Source organism: Pan paniscus, chromosome 10 (genome assembly GCF_029289425.2).
Source record: "Pan paniscus chromosome 10, NHGRI_mPanPan1-v2.0_pri, whole genome shotgun sequence".
NCBI classification, from domain to species: Eukaryota; Metazoa; Chordata; class Mammalia; order Primates; family Hominidae; genus Pan; species Pan paniscus.
In genome coordinates this window covers 127638301-127664056 of record NC_073259.2, presented here as the reverse complement: position 1 = coordinate 127664056, position 25756 = coordinate 127638301, and the positions used below count along the sequence as shown (strand labels likewise).

The 25756-nt window shown below is 43.4% G+C and overlaps 1 protein-coding gene and 1 long non-coding RNA gene across 6 annotated transcripts in view; one reads left to right on the top strand and one right to left on the bottom strand.

Moving 5' to 3' along the window:
• TMEM233 (transmembrane protein 233) overlaps window positions 1-4622 on the bottom strand; it is a 49549-nt gene extending 44927 nt beyond the window's left edge. For both annotated transcript variants that reach the window (XM_003832404.7, XM_034934623.3), the window contains exon 1: window positions 4139-4622. In XM_003832404.7, coding sequence (XP_003832452.1) covers window positions 4139-4324 — 186 coding nt within the window. In that variant the 5' untranslated portion in view covers window positions 4325-4622. The remainder of the gene's footprint in view (window positions 1-4138) is intronic.
• Window positions 1-25756, top strand: part of LOC106635409 (uncharacterized) — a 281598-nt gene that overhangs the window by 69639 nt on the left and 186203 nt on the right. The window contains exon 1 of one of the 4 annotated variants that reach the window (XR_004665458.3): window positions 2643-2907. The exons of 2 other annotated variants lie outside the window; for them this stretch is intronic. This is a non-coding gene — a long non-coding RNA (uncharacterized LOC106635409). One more of the 4 variants, XR_001338734.5, reaches the window with a different exon arrangement.

The following is a 25756-nucleotide window of genomic DNA, read 5'->3' as shown; positions in this document are numbered from 1 at the left end:
TTATTTGCCACTTGATAAAGGAATAGCTGGAATAGAGCCTGGCACATAATAGATGCTCAATAAGTACATGTTGAATAACAAATATTCTTTCTCCAGGGTCGAGGGCCACATTAGGAAATTATAGGGTTCTTTCACATGGAATAAACAGATAGCCAGGGATAGGTGAGACCATGATGAATGAGGCCTGAAAGCCAGCTTGTGCTCCTCACCAAGCTATGTGCCCTGGTGGAGGGCTGTGTCTGCATGGAGAAAATGTGCCATATTCAAATTCACACAACGATGCAATATGAGCTACCAGGAACCCAGTCTAGGGGGAAATTCTTGAGACATGCATCCCTCAAATTGAGGTTAAGTATGCTTTCAATAAATAGACTTTCAATATATAGAGGAAGAAACACTTCTGTGTCCCTGACAATGCTTGACCCATCAACATCCAATACCACATGACATGTTGGACTAGAGCTTGTCTGTAGTGTGCCACCTCCTAACCCCCAGGACCCCAGGACTCCCCTGGATCTACATGGGGTGGTAGAAAGAACACAGAAATCCACCACTCGAAGAACACTCTTCTTGAATGTGTATTTTTCCAAAGTAGTTTTCTTTGCCAGCACCTACTCTAATTTGGTGATTTTATAGAAAGCTTCTCAGGCTTGGTGTAATAAATATTTAAGCATTGATTGTTTTGAGATTGTTGGCTCTTTTTTTTTTTTTTTACCATTCTGGAAACTAATTATTTTGAGCCTTGTCAATATGTTCCACACATCCATGTTTATATCAATTTGCATCATCCTACAGTGATTCTTCACTGGGATGGTCTTGGTATTGGGAATGTGCCCATTCTTCACTGGGGGACAGCCCCTAGCATGGCAGACATTAGTACTTTGGCTCTTTCCACCAAATGCCAGTAACACCCCAAATCATTGAGGGCACCACAAATCATAAATTACAGAGAAGTGAGAGTTGAAAATTGCCAGGACTGAACATGACAAGAGACCCTAGGGGAAGCAAACGCCTGGCAGAATTGGTCTCCCACCTTCCTACTGCACATCCTTCCTCTTCCTCTTTGTCCTTTGTCCTTTGGAGTCCTTGTGATGAAACTGATCAAGCCCAGAGCTGCACTATATATCAATGGGAAAAGACTTCCAGTGCAACAGGAAGGGTGTAGGACACACTGTTTAGAATTTGTTTGTTTTTATATGTAACATGATATCTCCAGGTTCCAAATCTATACATCTGTCTGACAATTATTGCATGTACCTAGCATAGTGCTAAGAACTAGAATGCTTTGTTTTGTTTCATCCTTACAACAGTTTTGCTCAACTTAAAACAGCTTTCACATTCCCATTTTATAGATGAAGAAACCAAGGCTTTAAAAAGGTACAAAACTTGGCCGGGCACAGTGGCTCACCCATGTAATCCCAGCACTCTGGGAGGCTGAGGCGGGCAGATCACTTGAGGTCAGGAGTTTGAGATCAGCCTGGGCAACATGGTCAAACCCTGTCTCTACTAAAAATACAAAAATTAGTCGGGCGTGGTGGCCGGCGTCTGTAGTCCCAGCTGGTTGGGGTGGCTGGGGTGGAAGGATCGCTTGAACCCGGGAGGTGGAGGTTGCAGTGAGCCGAGATTGTGCCACTGCACTCCAGCCTGGGTGACAGAGCAAGACTCCGTCTCAAAAAAAAAAAAAAAAAAAAAAAAAGATACAAACTTGTCCATAGTAAACTGTCTCCAGTGGGGGAGGGAATGGGGAAGAGGGGATTAGAAAAGGAAGTTTCAATTCAAAGCATGTGCAAACCTCATCTCCCAGGGCATACCAAGCAGCATCATTAATATCTGACCTGTCACTACCATCTGGAGTGCCAGCTCATTTCAGACCAATGAGGGAAAAAGCCTTTGCAGGCAGTTTTCTAAGTGGCACTGGGAAAGGAGTGAATTGGCTGCTTCATTAATAAACCAGGATAGAATGTGGGCACCAGTGCCAGCCAGACAGTCTGCTGCTGCCTGGAGAATTTGGCTGCAGCATTCTTTCCAGACTCTCGGCAAAAAAAGTCAAGACCGGATATATGGGGAGAGGAAGGAAGGGAGGAAATTGGCTGGTTGGTCGGAAGGAACCGGATGCGACGGCTTCCGGGCCTCCAGGGTGGGAAAAAAAGGTTAATGATTCATCCACACCATTCATTCATGCATGCATTCATTTCATGATACTTATTAAGCATCTACCACGTGCCAGATTTTCTTCTAGATGCTGAAGATACAGGAACCAACAAATATTCCTGCCCTTATGGAGCTTATATTCTAATGAGAGGGACACAGACTGTAAACATACAAATAATTAAAATACTATATCAGATGGAGAGAAGTAATTTGGTCAAAAGGTAGCAGGGAAGGAAGAACAGAGCTTGCGCGGGGTGGGTGGATGGGGGTCCTGATTTTAAACAGTAATCACAGAACATGAAGTGACATTTGAGTAAAGATTTTGTAAAGATACCGTGCTGGTCACTGTTCTAAGCACTTTACAATTATTTATGTCATGAATGCTCCCAACAACCCCAAGAAACATGGCTATGATTATTCTGGTTTTACAAAGAGACTGAGGTTCAGAGATGCAGTGACTTCAGAGATCACACAGCTAGAAAGTGGGAGAATTGGGATTTGAATACAGACTTGTCTGAACTTCAGCGGCTGCACGCTTTCATATCGGTGCAGACGCCGTCCACAAACCGGGTTTGGGAAAGGGCAAGTTACGGGTGCAAATGGAGCCTTGCAGGTGCCCACGAATCGAATATGGTGCCACCACCCGTGGGCAAGTGTGGGCGGACTTGATGGGGGACGGGTGGCTAGCGATTTTCACAGCTGAATCAGGGCTCTGCGTCTGTGGCCGGGGAGTTCCGTGGCCCAGCTGCAAGCGAGGTGAGCCGGTGGGGGAGGGAGCGCAACTGCAAGGGTTGTCCCGGGACAGTGCCGGTACGAACCTCACCCCGCCGCCACCCCCGGGCCAGCTGCTGCAGTCAATAAGGCGAGGGCCTAGCAGGCGCTCGTCGCCCTCCTGGTGGGGTTCGCTCGGGTGTTCCTACCAGGGTTGAAGAGGGCTAGGGAGCTGAGCTCCGGAAGGGCGGACTAGAGGCCCCAGCGGCCACTCCTAGAGAGGCGGGCAGCTCGGGAGGTCTGAGCGCAGAGGGCGGGCGGAGCCGCACGTTGCGTGGAATCCCCTAGTTCATTCCCGGGAGAGCCCCGGGCGCAGGACAGAGCGGTGGAGGGGCGCCTTGGAGCTCTGGGGGACGCCAAGAGAGGAGAGGTTAGGGCCAGTGCGCAGCAGACGGGGAGGAACTACGACGCGCTGGGTAGAGTAAGAGAGGCGCACCCACTTTGCTGGTGAGGGGGGCACACAGGGAGCCCAAGAAAGGCCTAAAGAGGTAGTGGGTGTGAGCCAGCCTCGGGCGCGTTAAAAAGGGGGCGCCGGAGGGAGGCAAGGAGAGGAAGTTGGGTGTAGGAAGAAGCGAGAGGAAACTGTTGCCTGGACAGAGCGTGCCGTGCCAAAGCGCGGAAACGGGATCAAGGAGGGGGCATCAGGAATCGCCTGGGGACCCCCCGGAGAGTGGCGGAAGCGGTGCCCTTGGGCGCAGCAAAGACAGAAGGGAGCACAGGCTGAGATAGAGACAGTCCTGGGCGCTGGAGAGCAGGAGCCCCCGGAGCGGCAGGGAAAGGAACGTAGAGCCTGCATGCTCGGGGAATGAGCTTACTGCGCTCGCTAGGGTGGCGCGCACTGGGGCTCTAGAAAAGAGGGTTGAGAAGCCCCGGGCAAGTGCCTAGGAAGGTCAGAGGAGTCAGCAAAGTCCACGGAAGAACTTCCCCGGGTTGGAGAGGAAACGCACCCTGGGAGCTGGAAAGAAGAGGAAAGCTAGCTTGGGGGAAGCTTGATCAGGGCTCTGAGTACCACGAGGAGTGCAGAGGAGGTGCTGATGATTGCGGGGAGAGCTCTGAGAGCCCGAGAAAGGTGAGGAGGAGGTGCGAGGACAAAGAACACCTAGCGCGGGCGGGGCCGTGAGGAAGGGAGCCTCAGAGAGCGCGCGGACTCCCCTGCAGGGGCTCAAAGCCGCCCGGGTCTCTCCTCCCAGGCTGCCTCTGGCCGTGATTCACTCACCATGATGGAAAAGACCAAAGCCACGATGTTGATGGGGTACGCAGGGCAAAAACACGAGACGATGGTGAGCCACAGGTAGTTCTTGGGCATGGGCACGTCCTCCTCGGTCTTGTCATCTTCAGTGTTGGCCTCGGGACTGCTGTCCAAAGCCCTCTTGAAGTCCGGGCTGGGGGCGTACTGAGACATGGGCGAGGCCGGCGGCGCCGGGAGGGCGGAGGAGCGCACGGTCTGTGTGGTCTGGGGCTCTGGCCGCCGGCTTGTGGCGAGGCTCTGAAAAGCCAGCGGCTCGGGGCTCAAGGGAGACGTGACCTCACCCCTTCTGCGTCCTCTGCCAGCACCCGCCCGGGCTCAGGGACCCTGGCCAAGAGCCTCCCCACAAGGAGGAAGGGAGGGAGAAAAGGAGTGAGGGGAGGCGGGGAGGACAGCGGGAGCGTCAGCCTGAGGAACAGGGAACAGGCAGATGAAGGCACCCCACTCCCTGAGATCGTCGGAGGGACGCACAGACTCACACTGAGAAGTCTGGAATAAAAGGAGGCTCAGGGAAGGAGGACGCAAAGGCCCATTAAGTTCCAAATTGGCCAGCCCGTGGGCTGAAGATGACCAGCTCATTTTTAAAAGCCACTTAATTCTAATACATTTAGATGGGACAGGACCAACCCTATCCAGTTGGCAACAGACTCACTACTTCCTCTTGACTTCAACGTTTTACCTTAACTGTCTGGTGCCTGGGCATTTGATTTGTCTCCTGTGCCTCAGATCTTGAACACTGAGCCCCAGGAATTTCTCCTCCCCCCGACCCCCTCCCCCAGGTGGGGTGGGAACCAGGTGCCCAGCTTTGGCCTCAAAGCTTTCCACATTCTACTTGGGGCTCAAGAGACTGGAGTCCAGTATAGTCAGTCAGTGGGCACTGCCCGGTCCATGCCCGTCCAGGTGCCCTCCCCAGTGTGGAAACAAGGAATTCTTCTTTCCACTTTTCCACCTGCAGGATCCCTGGGGAGAAATGCAGGTAGATCAGGCTGGCCTAGGCAACCTAGATGGATGAGTGGGCTGGGAAGAAGAACAAGGTATCCACTTTGGGGACTAGTGTGAGAAAAGCAATTGTATCAGTGTCTAAGCTATTCATGAGAGGGCCGTATGGAACAGAACTGAAGCTTGAATCCAGACAGAACTAGGAAATTGTCACTTCAGGAAAGCCCCTTCATCTTGCTAAGCCCCTATTTCTCCATCTGAAAAAGGGGAAATAATAATAGTCCCTGCCTCATAAAGTCGTAGTGACTCTTCTATGAGATGGTACATTATCCAGGTCAATCCATGTGCTCAATAAATATTAGCTATTATTAGCATACTATTTCTCCTTATATTCTGAAACATATAGTGCATTATACAGTATCCTAAACTTGATATCCCTTGCAAATATTTCACCAAAAATTCAGGTATTCTGAGCTGCAGGACCACAAAGAAATGAAAATAATTTGATCATGCAGTGTCAAAAGCAATTGCTCACATCATCATACTCGAAACTATTAATCATCTTCTTGGCTTTCTCAGAATATAAGCTGATTGCCTGGGAGATTCTCACTTATCTCATGAGCCATACTTATTTTGTTATCTGCCTCCCTCATTGGACTGCACACTCCCCGAGAGAAGGGGTCATCTGGCTCATCTTTGTGTCAGCATCTGGCACAGTTCCTGGTACAAGGGATGTGCTTAGTATAGCTTGCTGGGTGAACACACAAAGATGAAATAGTACATTTTCCGCCATGCCTTCTTTCTCATTTTGATGGATTAATAAAATGGGAGTAACTAAAAGATTAGATTCATCTACTGAATTCTCAACCAAGTCTTTGCATTGGCTGTTCCCTCTGCCTCGGCTGCTTTTCCCTGGCTGTCACATGGCTCCTCCTTCTTTTTTTTTTTTTACTTTGAGTCGGAGTCTCACTCTGTCACCCAGGCTGGAGTGCAGTGGTGTGATCTCGGCTCACTGCAACCTCCACCTCCTGGGTTCAAGCAATTCTCTGCCTCAGCCTCCCGAGTAGCTGGGATTACAGGTGTCCGCCACCACGCCCAGCTAATTTTTGTATTTTTAGTAGACACAGGGTTTCACCATCTTGGCCAGGCTGGTCTTGAACTCCTGACCTCATGATCCACCCGCTTTGGCCTCCCAAAGTGCTGGGAGGCTCCTCCTTCTTATTCCTCAGGTGACAGGTCAAGTCACTTCCTCAAAGAGAGGTCTTCTTGTAGATTATCTAGTGTAGGTCTCCATCCTTATTTTATTCTTGCCAGTTTATTATTTTTTGTGTGTGTAGTGTGTCACAATTGTAATTTATTTCTTTACTTGTTCACTGTCTGTTCTATCTCTAGACTATAGCCTGTCCAACCTGTTCAGAACTATATTTCCAGCACTTAAGAATTGTCCTGGTGCATAGTAGGAATGCAAGAAATGTTTCTTGAATGAATTGACCAAAATTACCTGGATGTATTGAAAAAAATGATTTTCAGGTTTTGATCAAGACCTACTTGGATTAGAATTTCTCAGGTAGCACCCCAGAAATCTGTACTTTTTTTTTTTTTTTTTTTGAGATGGAGTCTCACTCTGTCACCCAGGCTGGAGTGCAGTGGTGCGATCTCGGCTCACTGCAAGCTCTGCCTCCCAGGTTCATGCCATTCTCCTGCCTCAGCCTCCCGAGTAGCTGGGACTACAGGCACCCACCACCACACCTGGCTAATTTTTTTGTATTTTTAGTAGAGACGGGGTTTCACCGTGTTAGCCAGGATGGTCTCCATCGCCTGCCCCCGTGATCTGCCTGCCTCAGCCTCCCAAAGTGCTGGGATTATAGGCATGAGCCATCACGCCCGGCCAGAAATCTGTACTTTTAATGCCTGAGAAAACTGTATTTTTAGAATACTCCCTGGTGATTCTGATGCAACTGAGCAATTTCTCAGATCCCAGTTCTGTCTCTAATTCTTAGGACACAGTCCAGGATCTTTAGCTTGGAAATCCTCTCAGGTGTCCCAAACTCAATGTGTCAAAGAGGAACTCATTGTCTTCCCTAAGAACTTGCTTCTCAAGGTTTGGTCCTTGGTCAATGAACACTGCTCACTTTTCCAATCTCTTATGCCAAGTATCTCCTTTCTTATTTATTTATTTATTTACTATTTATTTTTTAGAGACAGCCTTGCTCTGTCACCCAGGCTGCAGTGCAGTTGTGCAATCATAGCTCACTGCAACCTCGAGTTCCTGGCCTCAAGCGATCCTCCCGCCTCAGCCTCCCAAAGTGCTGGGATTACAGGCATGCACCACCATGCCCAGAATTCTCTCCTTTCTTACTGCACTTCAATTACATAGACATTTTCCCCCGTTTCTCTAACATACCTAACCTTTTCCCACCCCAAAGTCTCTGTACCTACTGTTCCTTCCTCCTGGAATGCTTCCTCTCCTCTCTAACTATTGGTTCCTTCTCATCTTCCAGGACCCACTAACTTACATGTTACCGCCTGACAGAGGCCTTCCCTGATCATCATATCTAAAGTGGACCCCATCCTCTTATTCTCCATCCCATTACCTTGTTTATTTTCTATGTCAGACATGGTCTTTTTTATTTATTTGTCTTCTTATTTACTGTCTTTCCCACTAGAAAGGAAGCTCCACAAGGGCAGATATTTTTTTCCATTTTGTTTGCTGTGTTATCCCAAACACCCAGAACTGTGCCTGGCCATTAGCAGGTGCTCAACAGATAATTCATTGAATGAATAAATTGTGAATTTAGTCCTCCAAGTTAGGTACTTGGCAGCATTCTTCTTCTCTTTCCTTCTGCCTCTCCATGAACTATTCATCAAACTATTGATTCATTCTCAAATGTGACTCTTCATTCCATGTCTTCTTTTTCCCATCCTCCTGGGCTTCCAATTCTGGCTCTTATTCACAATGAAAAAGTGCTCTCTGAACCATATTTGTGATCTGAGCCTAATTTATTTTAAAAATATTTGTATTTTTATTTTTCCCCCTTCTTTTCACAGGTGTTGATGAGGCTAGTTAATTTCGTTGGTGCCAGTAGCCCAAGGTTTGGGTACCAAATGAAATTTTGCTTTTCAAAGTTTTGAACTATATTGTTCACTGTAACCCGCTAGTGTCATCTAGGGAAAGCCAAAAGAAGGGATTATTGACTCATTGTGGACTGTTTCTTCTGCCAGGAAAACAACTGCTTAACATGAGCCGAGCACTCTAGAATCGCCAAACATTGACCGAGCACCACTGTTGCACTAAGTGCATTCCCTGTGTGTATCATCTCATTTAATTCCTACAGCAAATTTTCTGAGGGAGGTGATGAGGTTTTCTTTTTCCCAAATGAGGAAACCTAGGAACAGATAGGTAAAGGGACTTGTGTAAAGTCTTCTGGCTAAGAGGAGGTGCCAGAATTTGAACTCGGTCTGAGATATTTGTTCAGCTGGCAGGTCCAGGCCAGAAAGTTAAATGGATATCTCTGAAGTTCATTGGAGTTATTATGCTCTGCTCAGGGAAGATGGATTAATAGCTTGTTGACTGGTCTAAGATGTAGCAGTGACATTGCCATCACTTGAAACTTTTCAAATTAAATTGAAAAGAAAGTGCCTACACCAGAAAGTGTAATGTATATGGTGCTGATTCTTGAGGGATGCATTAGATCACTCAGTGGGGGTTTCCAGCTCTAATTTCCTGAGCTTCACTAATTTTCTCTTGAGAGGTCAGTTTATTGTTCTTGGATGAACCCTACTGGCTGATTGCTTAATAATGTGGCAATACCTACCCTCTTTCAAATGAGACAGAGGAGAAAGCAACTTTCTAATAGCCAGCCTAGGAGAGGGGAAAGGCTTACTGTAGCTTTCTGGATTCTAGTGTAGCAACTTGCCTTTTTGATCTTTGAAACAAGTTTATTTCCAAATGTAAAAGTAATACGTATTCATTTAAGAAAATTGAGAAAATGAAGAAAAACATAAACAGAAAGAGGTGTCATCCAAGTAACCACTACAAACAGAAGGAACTATTTCCTTCTGGTCTTCTTTGTATATGTATATATCATTTTCCACTAAAATGGAATTATATACAGTTTTGTTTCCTCTTTTTCTCACTCAACATTATATGATGGTTAACATCCTTTGCAGATATTTTCATGGTCTGAGTAATTTCCCATTGATTAAATGAATTATTATTTATGTCACCATGCCCTGATCACTAAGTATTGAAGTTATTTTTAGTGTTTATACACTGTTATTTTAAAAATTGCTGTGATGAATCTCTTTTGTATCTGAGTGTCTGCATTCGTGATCTTTTCTTTGTGAATTGTGATCTTACAGGGTAGATATCAGTCTTTGAAAGAGCAGAGAAACAATTCAGATTGGCTGGTTGAGAAGTTGTATCATAAGATATGTATGAAAGGTAAAATTAAAATTTAGGCCAAGGAAACAACCATAGATTCAATAGACTACAGACATGAGATGCTTCATAAGAGATGAAATGAGATGGATTCAAAGAACAACTTCCCAATGCCAAATGGATCCCCGAATTTATAACATTCAATGGCAATGGATTGGTGTTGAATCTATGAATGCGTGCTGGAAATCTGTGCATTTGATCTTAGCTATGTCTGGGATTCCAAAATAAAAGTAGGCTGGGGTGGAGGGGTGGCCAAAATAAAAGTGGGCTGGGGTGGAGGGGCAGGGGGTGGGGGAGGGAGGAGGAGGAGGAGAGAGAGAGAGAGAGAGAGAGAGCGAGAGAGAGAGAGAGAGAGAGAGATTCTGCTGATCTGTGAGAATATAAGAGAGAGAGTCCAGATCTTTAGGAAATGGTAAGAGGTTGAAAGTATTTGCTGCCAAATTTCGCATTAGTCTCAAGTGCCAGCCGTTAGTAGTCATAAAGTCATAAAGTAACTGCTGTGGTCTCAGGGGTTTGCTACAAAATAACAGTGTCTTTTTGGCTAATATTATTAGAAAACCATTTACCTTTCCACTTTCCAACAACTTTGGTCCTCTCACAAAAAAAAAAAAAAAAAAAAAAAAGGGAAAAACAGAGGAGAGGAAGTATAGGGGGAAACAGATTTGGTTTCCTTCCTTCCTTCCTTCCTTCCTTCCTTCCTTCCTTCCTTCCTTCCTTCCTTCTTTCCTTTCTTTTTTTTTTTTTTTTTTTGAGTCAGAGTTGCCCAGGCTGGAGTGCAGTGGTGCGATCTCAGCTCATTGCAGCCTCCTCCTCCTGGGTTCAAGTGATTCTTCTGCCTCAGCCTCCTGAGCATCTGGGATTACAGGCACCTGCCACCATGCCCGGCTAATTTCTGTATTTTCAGTAGAGATGGGGTTCCACCATGTTGGCCAGGCTGGTCTTGAACTCCTGACTTCAGGTGATCCACCTGCCTTGGCCTACCAAAGTGTTGTGATTACAGGCATGAGCCACCACACCTGGTCTCGTTAATTTCTTAAGCCATACCTTTTAATGAAACTACTTCTGGACAGAGGACCATATTAAATAAAACTCAGCCTCTCAGGCTTAAAATGCAATTCTTTCCCTATTTGTCCTTCATTGTACCAGATACTAAGAAAGCGTCCACCTGTCACTCTTCTTGCTGAATTGATGATACAAAATGCTGTGTATTGGACCATACTCTGTAGCTCATGGATGAGCTGCTTATAATAATTAGCAAATATAGAAGTGGTAATGGAAATCAGAGGGAAACCACCCATACGCTAATATACTAGCATTGACATTCCTCATACTTTCTTCTAGTCCTTGGATCCAGGTGCAATTTTCATACACTTGCAATAAAAGTACATACACAATTTGGTATCTTGATTTTTTAAAAACTTAATGCTGTATACTAAACCCTTTGCAAATTGTGATTCTCTTTTTGATTGCTTTAAAACTTGATGATAATCATTTTTGATCGCTTTAAAAATTGTATGATAATTTAATTGTTTTCCTTTTGTTGGATACTTTTGGTTAATTTGTCATCTTTTGTATGAAAAATAAGAAAGCATGGCTGGGCACGGTGGCTCATGCCTGTAATCCCAGCACTTTGGGAGGCTGAGGTGGGAGGATTGCTTGAGCCCAGGAGTTTGCGACCAGCCTGAGCAACATGGCAAAACCCCGTTTCTACAGAAAATACCAACAAAATTAACTGGGCTTGGTGGTGTGTTCCTGTAGTCCTAGCTAGTCAGGAGGCTAAGGTGGGAGAATTGATTGTGTCCAGGAGGTTGAGGCTGCAGTGAGCCATTTTTGTGCCATTGCACTCCAGCCTGGGTGACAGAGTGAGACCCTGACACACACACACACACACACACACACACACACACACACACAGAGCAGGAATTTTAGAGAGGCTTCTAAGCCCTATTTCCTTTCTCTCTTCCCTTACCACCTACCCAGGAAAGTACTGTGGCATCATCAGATGAAATGGAGACACTCAAAGCAAGTCTGTCTATGCTGGGAGGATTGGGGAGAGGTCTCATGAAGCAGAATTATTTCCAAAGACTCTGAACTCCAAACCACTTAGGGCTTGAAGGACTGAAAGTTGGGCAGGGAATTGCAACCAGAGTGATGGATGGTGGAGGCACTGAGAGTGGTGGATGAGCAGAGTTGGTCTGGAGAGGGTGCTAGGAAGACTGGGAGTAGACGAGAACTGCACTTTGGTGTGGCCTCGAGAGGGAGAACAGAGTTCCTATTTGGAGCACACTATCTGGTGCACCTAACTTAAGGAGAACAGATATTCTGGATTTTTTGTCAGCCTGTATCATACTTTATTAGTTACATGTTATTATTCATTAAAAAATATTTATTTGAGGCCGGGTGCAGTGGCTCACGCCTGTAATCCCAGCACTTTGGGAGGCCGAGGCAAGTGGATCACGATGTCAGGAGTTTGAGACCAGCCTGGCCAATATGGTCTCTACTAAAAACTACAAAAATTAGCCAGGCGTGGTGGCACACGCCTGTAGTCCCAGCTACTCAGGAGGCTGAGGCAGGAGAATTGCTGGAACCCGGGAGGCAGAGGTTGCAGTAAGCCAAGATCGTGCCACTGCACTCCAGCCTGGGCGACAGAGCAAGACGCCATCTCAAAAAGAAAAAAAATGTATTTGGCTACCCTGTGTCAGGCAGTATTTGGGTTGGGTGCCAGAGATAGCGTGATAAGCAAGAAAGCCATGATTCCTACCCTTATGGACAAATAAGATAATTTGTGATGAAGGAAATGAAATAGGATAATGGCTGGGTGTGGTGGTTCACGCCTGTAATCCCAGCACTTTGGGAGGCCGAGGCAGGCAGATCACGAGGTCAGGAGTTCGAGACCAGCCTGACCAACATGGTGAAACTCTGTCCTTACTAAAAATACAAAAATTAGCCAGGCATGGTGGCGTGTGCCTGTAGTCCCAGCTACTCGGGAGGCTGAGGCAGAAGAATTGCTGGAACCCGGGAGGCAGAGGTTGCAGTGAGCCAAGATCACGACATTGCACTCCAGCCTGGGTGACAGAGCAAAACTCTGTCTCAAAAAAAAAAAAAAAAAGGGATAATGTGATAGTGACTTGGGATGCCCAGGCAAGGGATGCTAGGCAAATTCTGTTTAACCTGAGGGCTATGCTCCACCTTTCTCTACCTTGTCCTCTGCCCCAGAAGACCATCATGAATATTCTACATCAAGGACCAGTAAATGATGGCCTGCTGCCTGTTTTTGTAAATAAAGTTTTATTGGAACACAGCCACACTCATTTATTTATGTATGGTGTACGCTACGATGGCAGAATTGAGTAGTTATGACAGAGACTGCATGACTTGAAAAGCTGAAAATACTTACTAGAAAACATTTGTCAACCCCTATTCTACATCAGCAAGCTTTCTTGCCTTCTAGTGTCGGATGGGTTTGGCCAACACAGAGTCCTCGAGAATGGAGAAGAATGAAGGGAGGGTGGAGAGTGATGTCAGGGTGCTTTCCTCCTTGGCCCCCTCCTTTCTGAGTTGCCTTGAGCTGGGTGAATCACTGGGTTGAAGGCCACACGTCCTCTAAGGGCAGCTGTCTTCATAGAGCTCTCCTTTCGTATTCTGGAATGCTCCTGCCCTCTTCGCTTCAGGCCTAACAGGGGTAACAGCCCCTCTCTTGCTCCTGGGGTGCTTCACTATTCCTTATGGTTCCCCATGCTTTTGGAAATAGTCCTTCCTCTAACGTTCGTATTGTGAATGTGCCGACTGAATCCTGCTGGGTGCAGGTGCAGGACTGCTTGAGAATGCCTCCTTGGGGAGGTAATGTTTGAGCAGAGATCTGGTGACTAAGGAGAAGCCAGACATTTGAAGAGCTGAGGAAATAGCATTCCAGGCAATGGGAATGGGATGTGCAAAGGCTCTGGGGTGGAAAAGAACTCAGAGTACTTAAGAAACAGAAAGAAAGCCATCGAGGGTAGGAGATAAGATAGAAGAGGTAAGTACAACCAGGCCATGTAGGGCCTTTCCAGCACCAGTAAAGAGCCTGGATTTTATTCTAAGAACAGGAAACATGGAAACATTTTATTTTAATTTGTTTATTAAAAAAATTTTTTTAGAGTCTCACTATGTTGCTCAGGCTGGTCTTGAACTCTTGGCTTCAAGCAATCCTCCCAAATTAGCCTCCCAAGTAGCTGCGATTACAGGCATGTGCCATTGCACCTGCCCTTGAAGCATTTTAAACCAGATTTGGATGTGAGCCGATTAATGTTCTTTTTTGCTAATCAGTTGCATTAATCAATTGCCAGATATAGAGAGTAATTAAAACCGACCTCAGGAAATTTATGGGAAGGAAGCTTTATTTCATCAGCTCCTAGAAGAGTTAGACTACTAGGCACTGGGACAGGCAGGAATGAGACAGGGCAGATGGGACCTCACCATAAAAGTTCGTCTCTTCTCATCTGGCTCCCAATCACTAATCTGTATCTATGGATCAAACTCCAAACTCAAGTCTAGTGTCCCTTGGATTCCAATCAATTTGTAGTCAGCATGTGAAGTGAAGGGATCATCTATTCCTTGATTTGTTCACAAATGCTGTGTGAATGCATGCCTTGTACTAGGTGCTGGGGATGCATATGATGATGAACTAAACAAACCTTGCTCATGCTCTTTGTGGAGCTTATATTCTAGGGGTAAGTGAGTCTCTCCCTCAAAAAAAAAAAAAGCAAACAAAAATTAAGTTATTTGAAGATGTACAAACAAGTAATTTCAAAATGCTCCTCACGGACGGGGTCACAGTTGTATGTCCTAAGACTGAACAGTGCCTGGCACATAGTAGGTGTTCAGCTAAGATTAGTGGACTGACAGCCTGAGACAGATGACAGTAGCAAGGTACTTAGATAGAATGGTAAGGGAAGACCTCACTAAGATGTTAACATTTAACCAGAGATCTGTGGCATGAAAAGAAGAAGGCATGTGAAAAGTAGGGAGTTAAGCCTGTTAGGAGGAATAGAATGACCAGAGGTTTTGAAGTGAGAACGTGCTTAACGTTGCATAAGACATGCACATATATCTTAGGGAAAGCGGAATTGATGTCAACTAGACATATCCCCTCCAATAAGGTGTAATTCCACAGGCATTTCTGGAAGTGGCTGTGGCATCCTTTAATTCAGAACCTCAAGTGGACTAACTGTAAAGTGAGTTGCCTTGTGAATGACTAAATTGCAGTTGCCCTAAAAATGGGGCTTTCACAACGGATTTTAGTGCTTCAGAGTTGAAGAAGGTGGAACGTTTTTTCTTCCCACACTCACTCTTACGGTTTCTGAAATATTTCAGAGCAAAAGCACCTAATCTTGGGGTCATATGAAGTCGAGGAGCCCTTTTGGGCTGGATCTCTGCTATCCTGTAACCACAGGGAAGAGCGTAGTCTTTCATCCTTTCTGGCTGGCCTTGCTCTTTGGTTCCCTGAATCCTCACCTTTCTGCCCTCTCTCTTTGCCTCTAATTTCTTACACCATCTTCCACTGGTCAAAATGATGATGGGCACTTTCCATAAAGCATCAACTTTCCTCTCAGATCTTGTGCCTTATACACCTGTCATCTGCTTCTCTAAATATGACACACAAATCTCTTTACCCCCAATTGTTCTCTGACATTATTTGTGCATTGTCAAGGTTTACAACGTGTAAATTTTGTTTTCTATGATATAGAGAATGTAATTCTTTTGGGCTTTGTCCAAAGGTGGTATTACCAATGGATAGTTTCAATAGTGTTACCTAAGTATGATTTACTGCAGAATCAAGTAGCATGATTGAATTTATAGAGAAGGACCTAATCCTATTTCATTACAGTTGAGTCTTTTAGAGGAGAATATAATTAATAAAAATTGGGAGGAAGGATCATTGGGAGGGCAGAACTGTATTAGTTCATTTTCATGCTGCTGATAAACACATACCTGAGACTGGCTGATTTATAAAGAAAAGCAGGTTTAATGGACTCACAGTTCCATGTGGCTGGAGAGGCCTCGCAATCATGGTAGAAGGCGAAAGCCACATCTTACATGGTGACATGCAAGACAGAATGAGAGCCAAGTAAGAGGGGAAACCCCTTATAAAGCCATCAGATCTCGTGAGACTTATTCACTACCACAAGAACATTATGGGGGAAACTGCCCCCATGATTCAGTTAACTCCCACCAGGTCCCTCCCATACACATGGGAATTATGGGAGCTACAATTCAAGATGAGATTTGGGTGGGGACACAGCCAAACCATATCAAGAGGATACAGCATATTGTAACCATATAGCTATTGTTATTTCTATTATATGCCATTCAATTTCATCAAGTTAATCTAGATTATTTGTAAATATATAATTTATCTATTTTGTTTTTAGAGTTCTCTAACATTGTGATCTAATTTAGACCATTTTTTTCATGCCCACTGCATACGTGTCATCCTGAGACTTGATTTTATTGCACTCCTGTCTTAATTTCTGTAGCTTTACTAAAAGCCTTGATATTTGCTAGGACAAATCCAACCCCGTGCTTGCTTTCTTTGTATCCTTTTGGCTATTCTTGGCCCTTTGTTCTTCTTTGTGACGTGCATTTTTTTTAAATCTCAGGTGCAAAGGGCTAGTTAATGGTATTCCTCACTTCATTTTACATACTGTCATTGGTCCATTCAAGGCTCTGGCCTTGTTTTGCTTGATTCTTTTTATCCCCTCCATACCCCAATCTCAGGCACCCACTTAAATGTCTTTGGTGTATGTATCTGGATACATGTGTATCACAATACATTATTTTATGTGTATATGTGCTTAAATGATACGAACAATGTTTTGTAACAGAGACCATCGTTTCTTACCTTTTAAAAGCAATATGATTTTCAGATGTATTTTTGCTGCTATATGTACATCTAGTTAATTCCTTTTAACAGTTGCATAGTATTTCAAAGCACGCATCTATTACAACTTCCTGTTACATTTCTTCAGTAATGGACATCTAGTGGTCTTTAGCTCCCTATAGCACAAACACTGTTGCAATTCGCATTCTTATAAATGCCACGTTAGAGTTCTGTGTGAGAGTTTCTATAGAGTACATACGTTCAGAGGCAGGGTTGCTAAATCCTAGGGTATACACAGATTTTCTTTCACTAACTATTGATGGATTGTTTTCTAGAATGACTGTACTTGTTTACATGCCCATCAGAATGCATGGAGATTCCTCTTATTAGCTTGCTTTCCGGCTTTTGCCAGTCTTATGGGAGTAAATCAGTATCTAATTGTTTTAATTTGCATTTCTTTGATTACTAGTGAGATTGAACATTTATTCATTTACTTTTCAGCCATTCAGATTTCCCTATATGTAAATTCTCTGTCAATATATTCTTCTGAATTTTTCTATTTCTATTGGGGCTTTCTTCTTTTCTTGTTGATTTTGTTTCTTTTATTTTCTAAATGTTAATTTCTTGTTTTTTAAAATTTTTTTTGTTATACTTTAAGTTCTGGGTTACATGTGCAGAATGTGCAGTTTTTTATATGTTGCAAATACCTTCTTTCAGGCTGTCATTTATCTGTTAACTATGTGATATTTCTTTAAACAGGGAACCTTAATTTTGATGTACCACCAGTTTTCCACCTATGGTATAGGTTTTAAATTTTATTTAATAAGTCATTCTTCATTTAGAAGTCACAAAAATATTCTCTGACAATTGCTTCTATTAGATTTCTGGTTTCACATTTTACATTTACATCCTCAAGGAATTTGGAGCTCATCTTTGTAAAGGTGTGAGTCAGGGATCCACTTTCAGTTTTGTTCAAACAATGAGTTATTAGGTTGGAGCAAAAGTAATTGCAGTTTCGCATTACTTTCAATGGCAAAAACCACAATTACTTTTGAACCAACCTAATAGTTTCCTCCAAACCATCCATGATTATACATGGCTCTAGTAGCCACTTCCCACACCACTACTGCATGTTTTTTTTATTGCTATGCATTTGTATGATGTATTAATATCTGACAGGGTGAACCCTACTTTTCTTCTTCAACTTTTAAGTTTAGGGGTACATGTGCAGGATGTGCAGGTTTGTTACATAGGTAAACATCTGTCACGGTGGTTTGCTGCACAGATCAACCCGTGACCCAGGTATTAAGCCCAGTGTATATTAGCTGTTCTTCCTGATGCTCTCCCTGCCCCCACCCCACAACCCCCACCCTCCCACCCCCACCTCTAGGCCCCAGTGTGTGTTGTTCCCCATTGCTTTTATTTAAAAAACTAGCATAGACAATTCATGTTGTCTTTAAATAAGTTTCATGAAGCACAAACGTGTGTTCCATGGATGGAAAAAAAATGGAAAAGTTATTAAGTCTTCCCAAATTTGTCTGTATGTATTCAAGGCTTCATCTATGTATTTCAATAATGTTTAATAATTTTCTTCATAATTATAGTCATTATAGTTTTTCTTGCTGTTTAAGTGGGATTTTTTTTTTCTATTACATTTTCTAACTGGTAGTTCTTAGAATGTAGAAATTATACTGATATTTGTATGTTGATATTCTGGATACGCTTATTGGTTCTAACAGTTTGTCCATAGATTCTCTTACGTTTTCTGTATAGCTAATCATATTGGTTGAAGAAGCTTCTTTTCCTATTCTTAAACATCATTTATTCTTCTTAATTATAATTTTTATAATGTTAAGCAAATATTATTTTCTTGTTACTGACTTTAGTGAGGATGCTTCTAAAGTTTCACCAGTAAATCTATTTGTGATAGATTTTTAAAGAAAATGTTAATTTACTTTTTAATTGAAGTTTTGTTATAATTTTAAAATATAGCTTTACATGAATATCATTCACATTTGGCCAGAATAGACATAAGTAAACCTAGGTGATTCAGAGTGAGGTCTTATAATCAGTTGTTGTAGTTGTTTTGGCTTTTTAAAAATCATATTAAGAAAGTTTCCATTAGCTTATTAATGTAAACATTATTTATAACTGTTGGATTTTGTTATCTTTTCTGCATGAGTTGAGAATTATTCTATTATTTGGTAATTATTTTTATCACTTCTATTTTCTGTTCCTCTTTTTCTGGGTCTCTTATTAAATAAATTTTGAATCTGCTGGATTGTCTTTTGTGTCTCTTAGTGTTTATATTTTGCATGTCTTTTCCCCTTAGGTTCTTGACAATTTTCCAGGCTGTGCACCAAATTAAAAATTTAGGTAGTATAACTTTTAATTTTTTAGAGGGCCTTCCTATTTTCTGATAATGTCTTTTCTGTAGACCTTATAATTGTCAACACTAATTATTATTTTAAAATGAATATCTTGGCCGGGCGCAGTGGCTCACGTCTATAATCCCAGCACTTTGGGAGGCTGAGGCAGGCCGATCACGAGGTCAGGAGATCGAGACAATTCTGGCTAACACGGTGAAACCCCGTCTCTACTAAAAATAATAAAAAATTAGCCAGACATGGTGGCGGGCGCCTGTAGTCCCAGCTACTCGGGAGGCTGAGGCGGGAGGATGGCATGAACCTGGGAGGTGGAGCTTGCAGTGAGCTGAGATCACACCACTGCACTCCAGCCTGGGCAACAGAATGACAGAATGAGACTCCATCTCAAAAACAAAAACAAAAACAAAAACAAAAAGAATATCTTCTTGGTTTTCTCTGAAGACACTACTAACTATAATTAAAAAAAATTTTCTTGGCTGGGTGTGGTGGTTCATGCCTGTAATCCCAGCACTTTGGGAGGGTGAGGTGAGATGATCACTTGATCCCAGGAGTTTAAGACCAGCTTGGGCAACATAGTGAGACCCTGTCTCTACAAAAAAATTAAAAATTAGCTGGGCATGGTGGTGCAGCTGTAGTCCCAGCTACTTGGGAGGCTGAGATGGGAGGATCAGTTGAGCCCAGGAGGTCGAGGCTATCATGAGCCATGATTGAGCCACTGTACTCCATCCTGGGCAGCAAGGTGAGACCCTGTCTCAAAGAAAAACATTATTTTTTTTCTTTTATACCTTCTCTTTTTTTGGTTGAAGTTCAGTTGTGTTATTTGTTCATCTTAGTTCACAAATGTCTGAGGATCCTTGGTTGTCCATTCATATTCATAGTGGAATTCATTGATTAATACTAGCAGCTATTGTGGATTTTCTCCACATTGTATAATAGTGTTTCCAGTATGACTTTTCCTTTGAATGGGGGGCCATTATCTTGTATAACCTTCACAGTAGCTACATTAGTTATCTATTGCTGCATAACCAATTATCCCCAAACTTAGCAGCTTGAAACAACAAATATGTATCATCTCACATGTAGGTAATATCTCATAGTTTCTGTGAGTCAGAAATCTGGGCACAGCTTAGATCGATATCTCTGACTCAGGATCTCTCACAAGGCTGGAGCTGCAGCCATTGCAAAGCTTGATTGGGTGGTGTGGGTGGCAGATCCACGTCCAAGCTTACTCACATAGCTGTGGTTGGCCTCATGTTCTTGGTGACTTTTGGCTGGAGACTTTAATTCCTTGCTATGTGGGCCTCTATAAGGGTACTCACAGCATGGCAGCTTGTTTTTGGAGAACCAGAGCAGACAGAGAGAGAGGAGTGAAAGAGAGAGAGAGAGAGAGATTCTTTCGCAACCTAATTTCAGAAGTGGCATCCCATCATTATTGCTGTATTCTATTGGTTACAAGCAAATCAGTAAGTGCTAAGTCCGGCACACCCTCAAGGGGACTCAAGGGAAGGGGATTATGCAAGGGCATGAATGTCTGAAGGTGGGGATCACTGGGGCCATCTCAGTGGCTGTTCTATTACTAACTCCCAATGAGAAACTGGGGCTTACCAAGGTTAAATCACTTGCCTAATATCCAACAGCCAATGAATGGTGGAGCTGAGTCTTGGACCCAAATGGATCTGTTCCAAAGTTTGCCCACTCAATCTCCATACCGTGATTTTCCAAAGGGTAGATGCATCCCACTGATGGAATGTAAGACTATTTAAGGTGGTACAGAAAGTCTCAAGTTGGTGCAAATATACCCTTAGCCTTCTAACCTTCATTCGTCTCCTTTTGATCAAGAGGGGGCTGGCCTGAGTCTCAAAGTCTTGGGGGACAATGTTACCTAGCTAGAATTTAATAACATGGATGTCTATTAATTGTGTTTACTTCCAGTTTTGTGAAGTAGAAGTGGCTTTAAACTAATGGCAGTGACATAAAATTTTCTCTTAAAATACGGTTTAAAAACACAAAATAGTTAAAGTAAAACCTTAACTAACAGAGATGGCACTCAGATATGGAAAACATAGTGAAGGTGATCTATAGATTACTCAAGTTTGCAAAAGACTACCTAAATTGTAATGCATCTATCCCGAAAAGAACCTTGTAGATAGTAATTCTTTTTGGCTCAATTTTATTTTTCCCCTTCATTTTATAAATGTGTAAAATGAAATCAAGAAAGGGTAAGTGACTTCCTTATGGGTACACAACTTCCATGATCACAGCCCAATTCCATGACTCACTATTACTTCTATTATTTAGCAGGTTGAAGCAATTTCTTTTTACTCTCCCTACTCCCAACCCACTATTTCCCATTCACTTTCCCTCACACCCCACGATTTCCCATTCACTTTCCTCTAAATCAGGGTTTCTCCACCTCAAGACTGTTGACATTTGGGGGCAGGAGAATTATTTATTATGGGGGCCTATCTTGTGCCTTGTAGGAGGCTGAGTGGCATTCCTGGCCTCTACCCACTTCATGCCAGTAGCACCCCCATCCTCAGTTGAGACAACCAAATATGTCTCCAGACATTGCCCAATGTCCCCTAAGGGGCAAAATCACCCTTGTTGGGCATCACTGCTCTAAAGCAGCATTTTGTATTTCTGCAAGCTCTCAGGTGCCACTGGTCTGTGGACCACACTTTGAATAACTACTTTAAACTATACAACCTAAAAAGGTAACTGTTCCTGCCTTCCCTCCCCACTCCCCCATTGTTTGGAGACGGTGTATATCACAGTTGTAATGCAAAATAACACTCCGGTGCAATATTTGCTATGAATTAAATTAGGTTTCCTACGTGGAAGATGGGGATTCTAGCATTAAACTTTCAGAAGCAAATTGTTCCCGAAGGGTAGGGAACACACATAATCTAGTTTTATTTCCTATACTTGGTAAATTAGAAACCAACTGGACAAATTAAGAGGAAATGCTTATCAAAAACAATCATTTTGTTATTTGTGTTATTTGGGAAAAAAGATGACCCTAACCTACATATTTAGCAAGTGTGGTTTGGGAACAGTTTGAAGAATGAGCATGCTTGAAGTGAATGATTCCTGAATGTGTTGTGCCGATCACGCAGAGGCTGGGATGAGCTCAGACTCTTGCTCGGCAGCAGAATGGACCATTTTTAATTGCTTAAGAGAGCTTCCTGGGAGCGCTGCACATTAGCCAGGGATGGGAGGCAGATCCGTGTATAAGCAGGAAGGGTTGTAATGTCATCCTAAATGTCTTCAATTATACATGAAGGAGTGGGCTTTCTATCGCAATCCAGCAAGAAAGCTCTTCTTGGGCTCCTAGGGAATTTTTGTGCATTAAGAATTAAAACTTTCCTGCATCTTTTTGGCCAAGGAAGGTTCGACATGATTTTGCTAAGGGATGATTCTTTCTCTTGTTCTTTTGTGAAAGATTGAAAGTGGGTTTTTAAAAGAGCCACAGATCCCAATATTTAACCCATTCTCCCTCTCATTTCTCTTTCTATCATAGTCAACTACCTCCTTCTCCAGCCTCCCTTTTCACATCTCTGTTCTTTCTGTCTCTTTGATCTTTTTGCACAGTGAATCTGATGAGGGACAACAAGTATGTTTCTTTATGACTCGCACTCTGAGGTGCTGGGTTGGTTGGTTTGTGTTCCTTACAAAAACCAAAACAAAACATCAGTTTCAGGAAATAGGATGTGAAATTGTTTTTAGTTATAAGAATTTTCAATCTTATGGCCTTGGATGACTTCCGTTTCTTTTTAGGCAGCCCAAGTTTGAGAAGAGCAGAGTTCAGGCAATGAAGAAAGAAGTTTCCAATATTAAGGCTAAAATTGGAATGTGATGAATTCCCGGTCTCTGAAAGTTTTTCTGAAGATGTTGTGTAGGCTAGGGAGGTCGGGTTAGATGGGCCAGTGCTCTTCCTGGCTGCTCACCAAAGTCACCTGGGGGAGCTTTTCAAAAGGGGAAGATGTATTTTTAGCCTGGGTTCTAATCCTAGGATCTTTGTTTATTAAAATCCTCCCTTGAGATTCAGATGGAGCCAACCTGGGTCTGGTCCCAAATGGCTTTTAGGAACAGTATCAGCAGAACTGTAAGGTACCTTAGAAAGGCCTGAGGACTCCCTGGGATCCTCCATGATTTTAGAAACTAACTTAGGTCAAAGGTCACCTACTCATGTCTGGGATAATGGTAGCCAAAAATGGCAGGGCACATGCCTGGATAAGTCAAATCCCCGTCCCCTCGCTTCTCATTTGGGTGACCTCGGACAAGTCAATCTGTGAGAGCCTCAGTTTTCTTGCCTATAAAATGGGGACAATAATGCCAACTCTAATGCAGTTGTTGTGATGATTAAAGGAGACAGTGCATGTAAATTGCTTATCACAGTGCCTGGCACGTGATAAGCACTCAGTAAGTCTTAGTTGTTGGAGGCTTTAAAAGGACAAAGTGACTTTTATCAAGAGGATTTGAGGTGGCATGAGGTAAGCCAGAGCCATTGGGATGCTTCAAATTAGAGGATGGAAACTTGAGAATTGTTGCTATCAAAACCTGAACTCATGAAAAGAATAATGGAAAAGGTGTTATGTATTTACAAGAATGAACGCCCTTTCCTAATTCCCAAACACTTGGGAGAATTCAGCTTAAACCATGAGACAGAAAATATTATTCTGGACACTTAGTGAACTTTTGATATTGGGAGACATACTGGTCTTTTTTTTTTTTTCCTTCTGTTCCTCTAAATACCCTTGTTGCCACCACAGGGGCTTTGCATATGCTCTTTCCGCCGTCTGGAATACCATCCTTCTGATCTTTATGTGGTTGGCTCCTTTTTGATATTCAGGCCTCAGCTCCCATGTTGCCTGCTCAGCTAAGCCTCCTGTTAGCACATGAGCTAATGTGGCCACTAAGTCACTATCACATCATCTCCCTCCCAGGCACTTAATATTGTTTGAAATAATCTTTTCCAACTATTATCCTCCTCCTCCTCAACAATCATCATCATCATCACCATCATCATCACCATCATCATCATCATCACTACTATTATTTACCCAGCATCCATCTTCCTCACTAATATGTAAGCCTCACAAAGCAGAAACCTTCCTTTACTATTGTATCCCAGGAATTAGAACAGTGCCTGGCATGTAGTAAACACCCACTTAATATCAAGCAAATGAATGAGTGAATGAATAAAGTGACATATAAATGTCAAAGACATAATTGTTTATTAAGAAATCAGGGTGTCTAAAGACAAGCAGTCTTAGGACTTGAAGGAACCAGTCAGATGATTAACCTCAAAGCATTCTTTTTTATAGGTAATGGCATTTTTTTTTTTTTTTTTGAGGTGGAGTCTTGCTGTCTCCCAGGCTGGAGTGCAGTGGCGCTATCTCGGCTCACTGCAAGTTCCGCCTCCCGGGTTCATGCCATTCCCCTGCCTCAGCCTCCTGAGTAGCTGGGACTACAGGCGCCCGCCACCATGCCCGGCTGATTTTTTGTATTTTTAGTAGAGACGGGGTTTCACCGTGTTAGCCAGGATGATCTCGATCTCCTGACCTTGTGATCCACCCGCCTCGGCCTCCCAAAGTGCTGGGATTACAGGTGTGAGCCACCATGCCCGGCCTATAGGTAATGGCATTTTTAGAGATTGGGGCCAGGCTTAGTATTCTGGTGTCCAGATTTGGGCAAGTATGCATAGGAAGACAAGGGAACTACGTGTTTGAAATTAGGACTCTGGCCACAGTGGTTGTATTGACATGGAAAAATTGAGAATAAATGGCCATAGGTTTTGGACCAGATAAACTCTCTACAACATATCCCGACAATGAAAGCCTTCCTTAGGGTGATGGTTGTCTATGCTTAAATGCCTTCTCTGACATTTAGGGATCAGTAAGGGTTAGTTTCAAAAGGTGACTGAATTTGACTGGGAGAGGCTCCTTGGCACTTGGAGAATTGACCTCAATGTTTAGTGCTAGAAGATTGAAGATATCAGAGCACTAGCAATAAGTAGATTGTATTAGCACTTAGCTTGGCTCCCTGGTGTCCCACTGGGAATAGCCGTACCCTACACTTTGCTTCACTGGTTTAACGGGAGGAGTTCAGGACAATAAAAAAAGCCCACATATCCTCATCTCAGGCATCTGGGATTCACATCTCCTTTCACAAAAGACATGTTATAATGGAGGCTTCAACCATTCACTCATTCATTCATTCATTCATTCATTCATTTATTTAGCATATAGTCATCTAATGCCTACGTTATGGGCTGAACTGTGTCTCCCCAGAATTTATATGTAGGAGTCCTAGTCTCTGTATCCCAGAATGTGACTCTATTTGGAGATAGGGCCCTTAAATAGGGAATTACATTCAAATGAGGTCAGTGGGATGGGCCCTAATCTATTGCTATGCTAGAACTTAAGTCTGCCATTTTATTATTTGTTTTGTTTCCTCTTTTTTTCCCTTCCTTCCTTCCTTCTTTCCTTCCTTCCTTCCTTCCTTCTTTCCTCCTCTCCTCTCCTCTCCTTCCTTTTCCTTTCCTTTCCTTCCCAGTCTTGCTCTTGTTCCCCAGGCTGGAGTGCGATGGTGCGATTTTGGCTCACTGCAACCTCCGCCTTCCGGGTTCAAGCAATTCTCTTGCCTCAGCCTCTCGAGTAGCTGGGATTACAGGTGCCTGCCACCATGCCCAGCTAATTTTTGTATTTTTAGTAGAGACGGGGTTTTACCATGTTGGCCAGGCTGGTCTAGAACTCCTGACCTCAGGTGATCCACCCGCCTCAGCCTCCCAAAGTGCTGGGATTACAGGCGTGAGCCACCGTGCCCAGCCTCCTCTGTTTTTCTTTACTTGCCTTCCTATAGGTTACTTGAATACTTTTTGAGATTCCATTTTGATTTATTTCTAGTATTTTTCAATATCTCTCTGTATAGTTTTTGTAGTGGTTTCTCTGGGTAGTGAT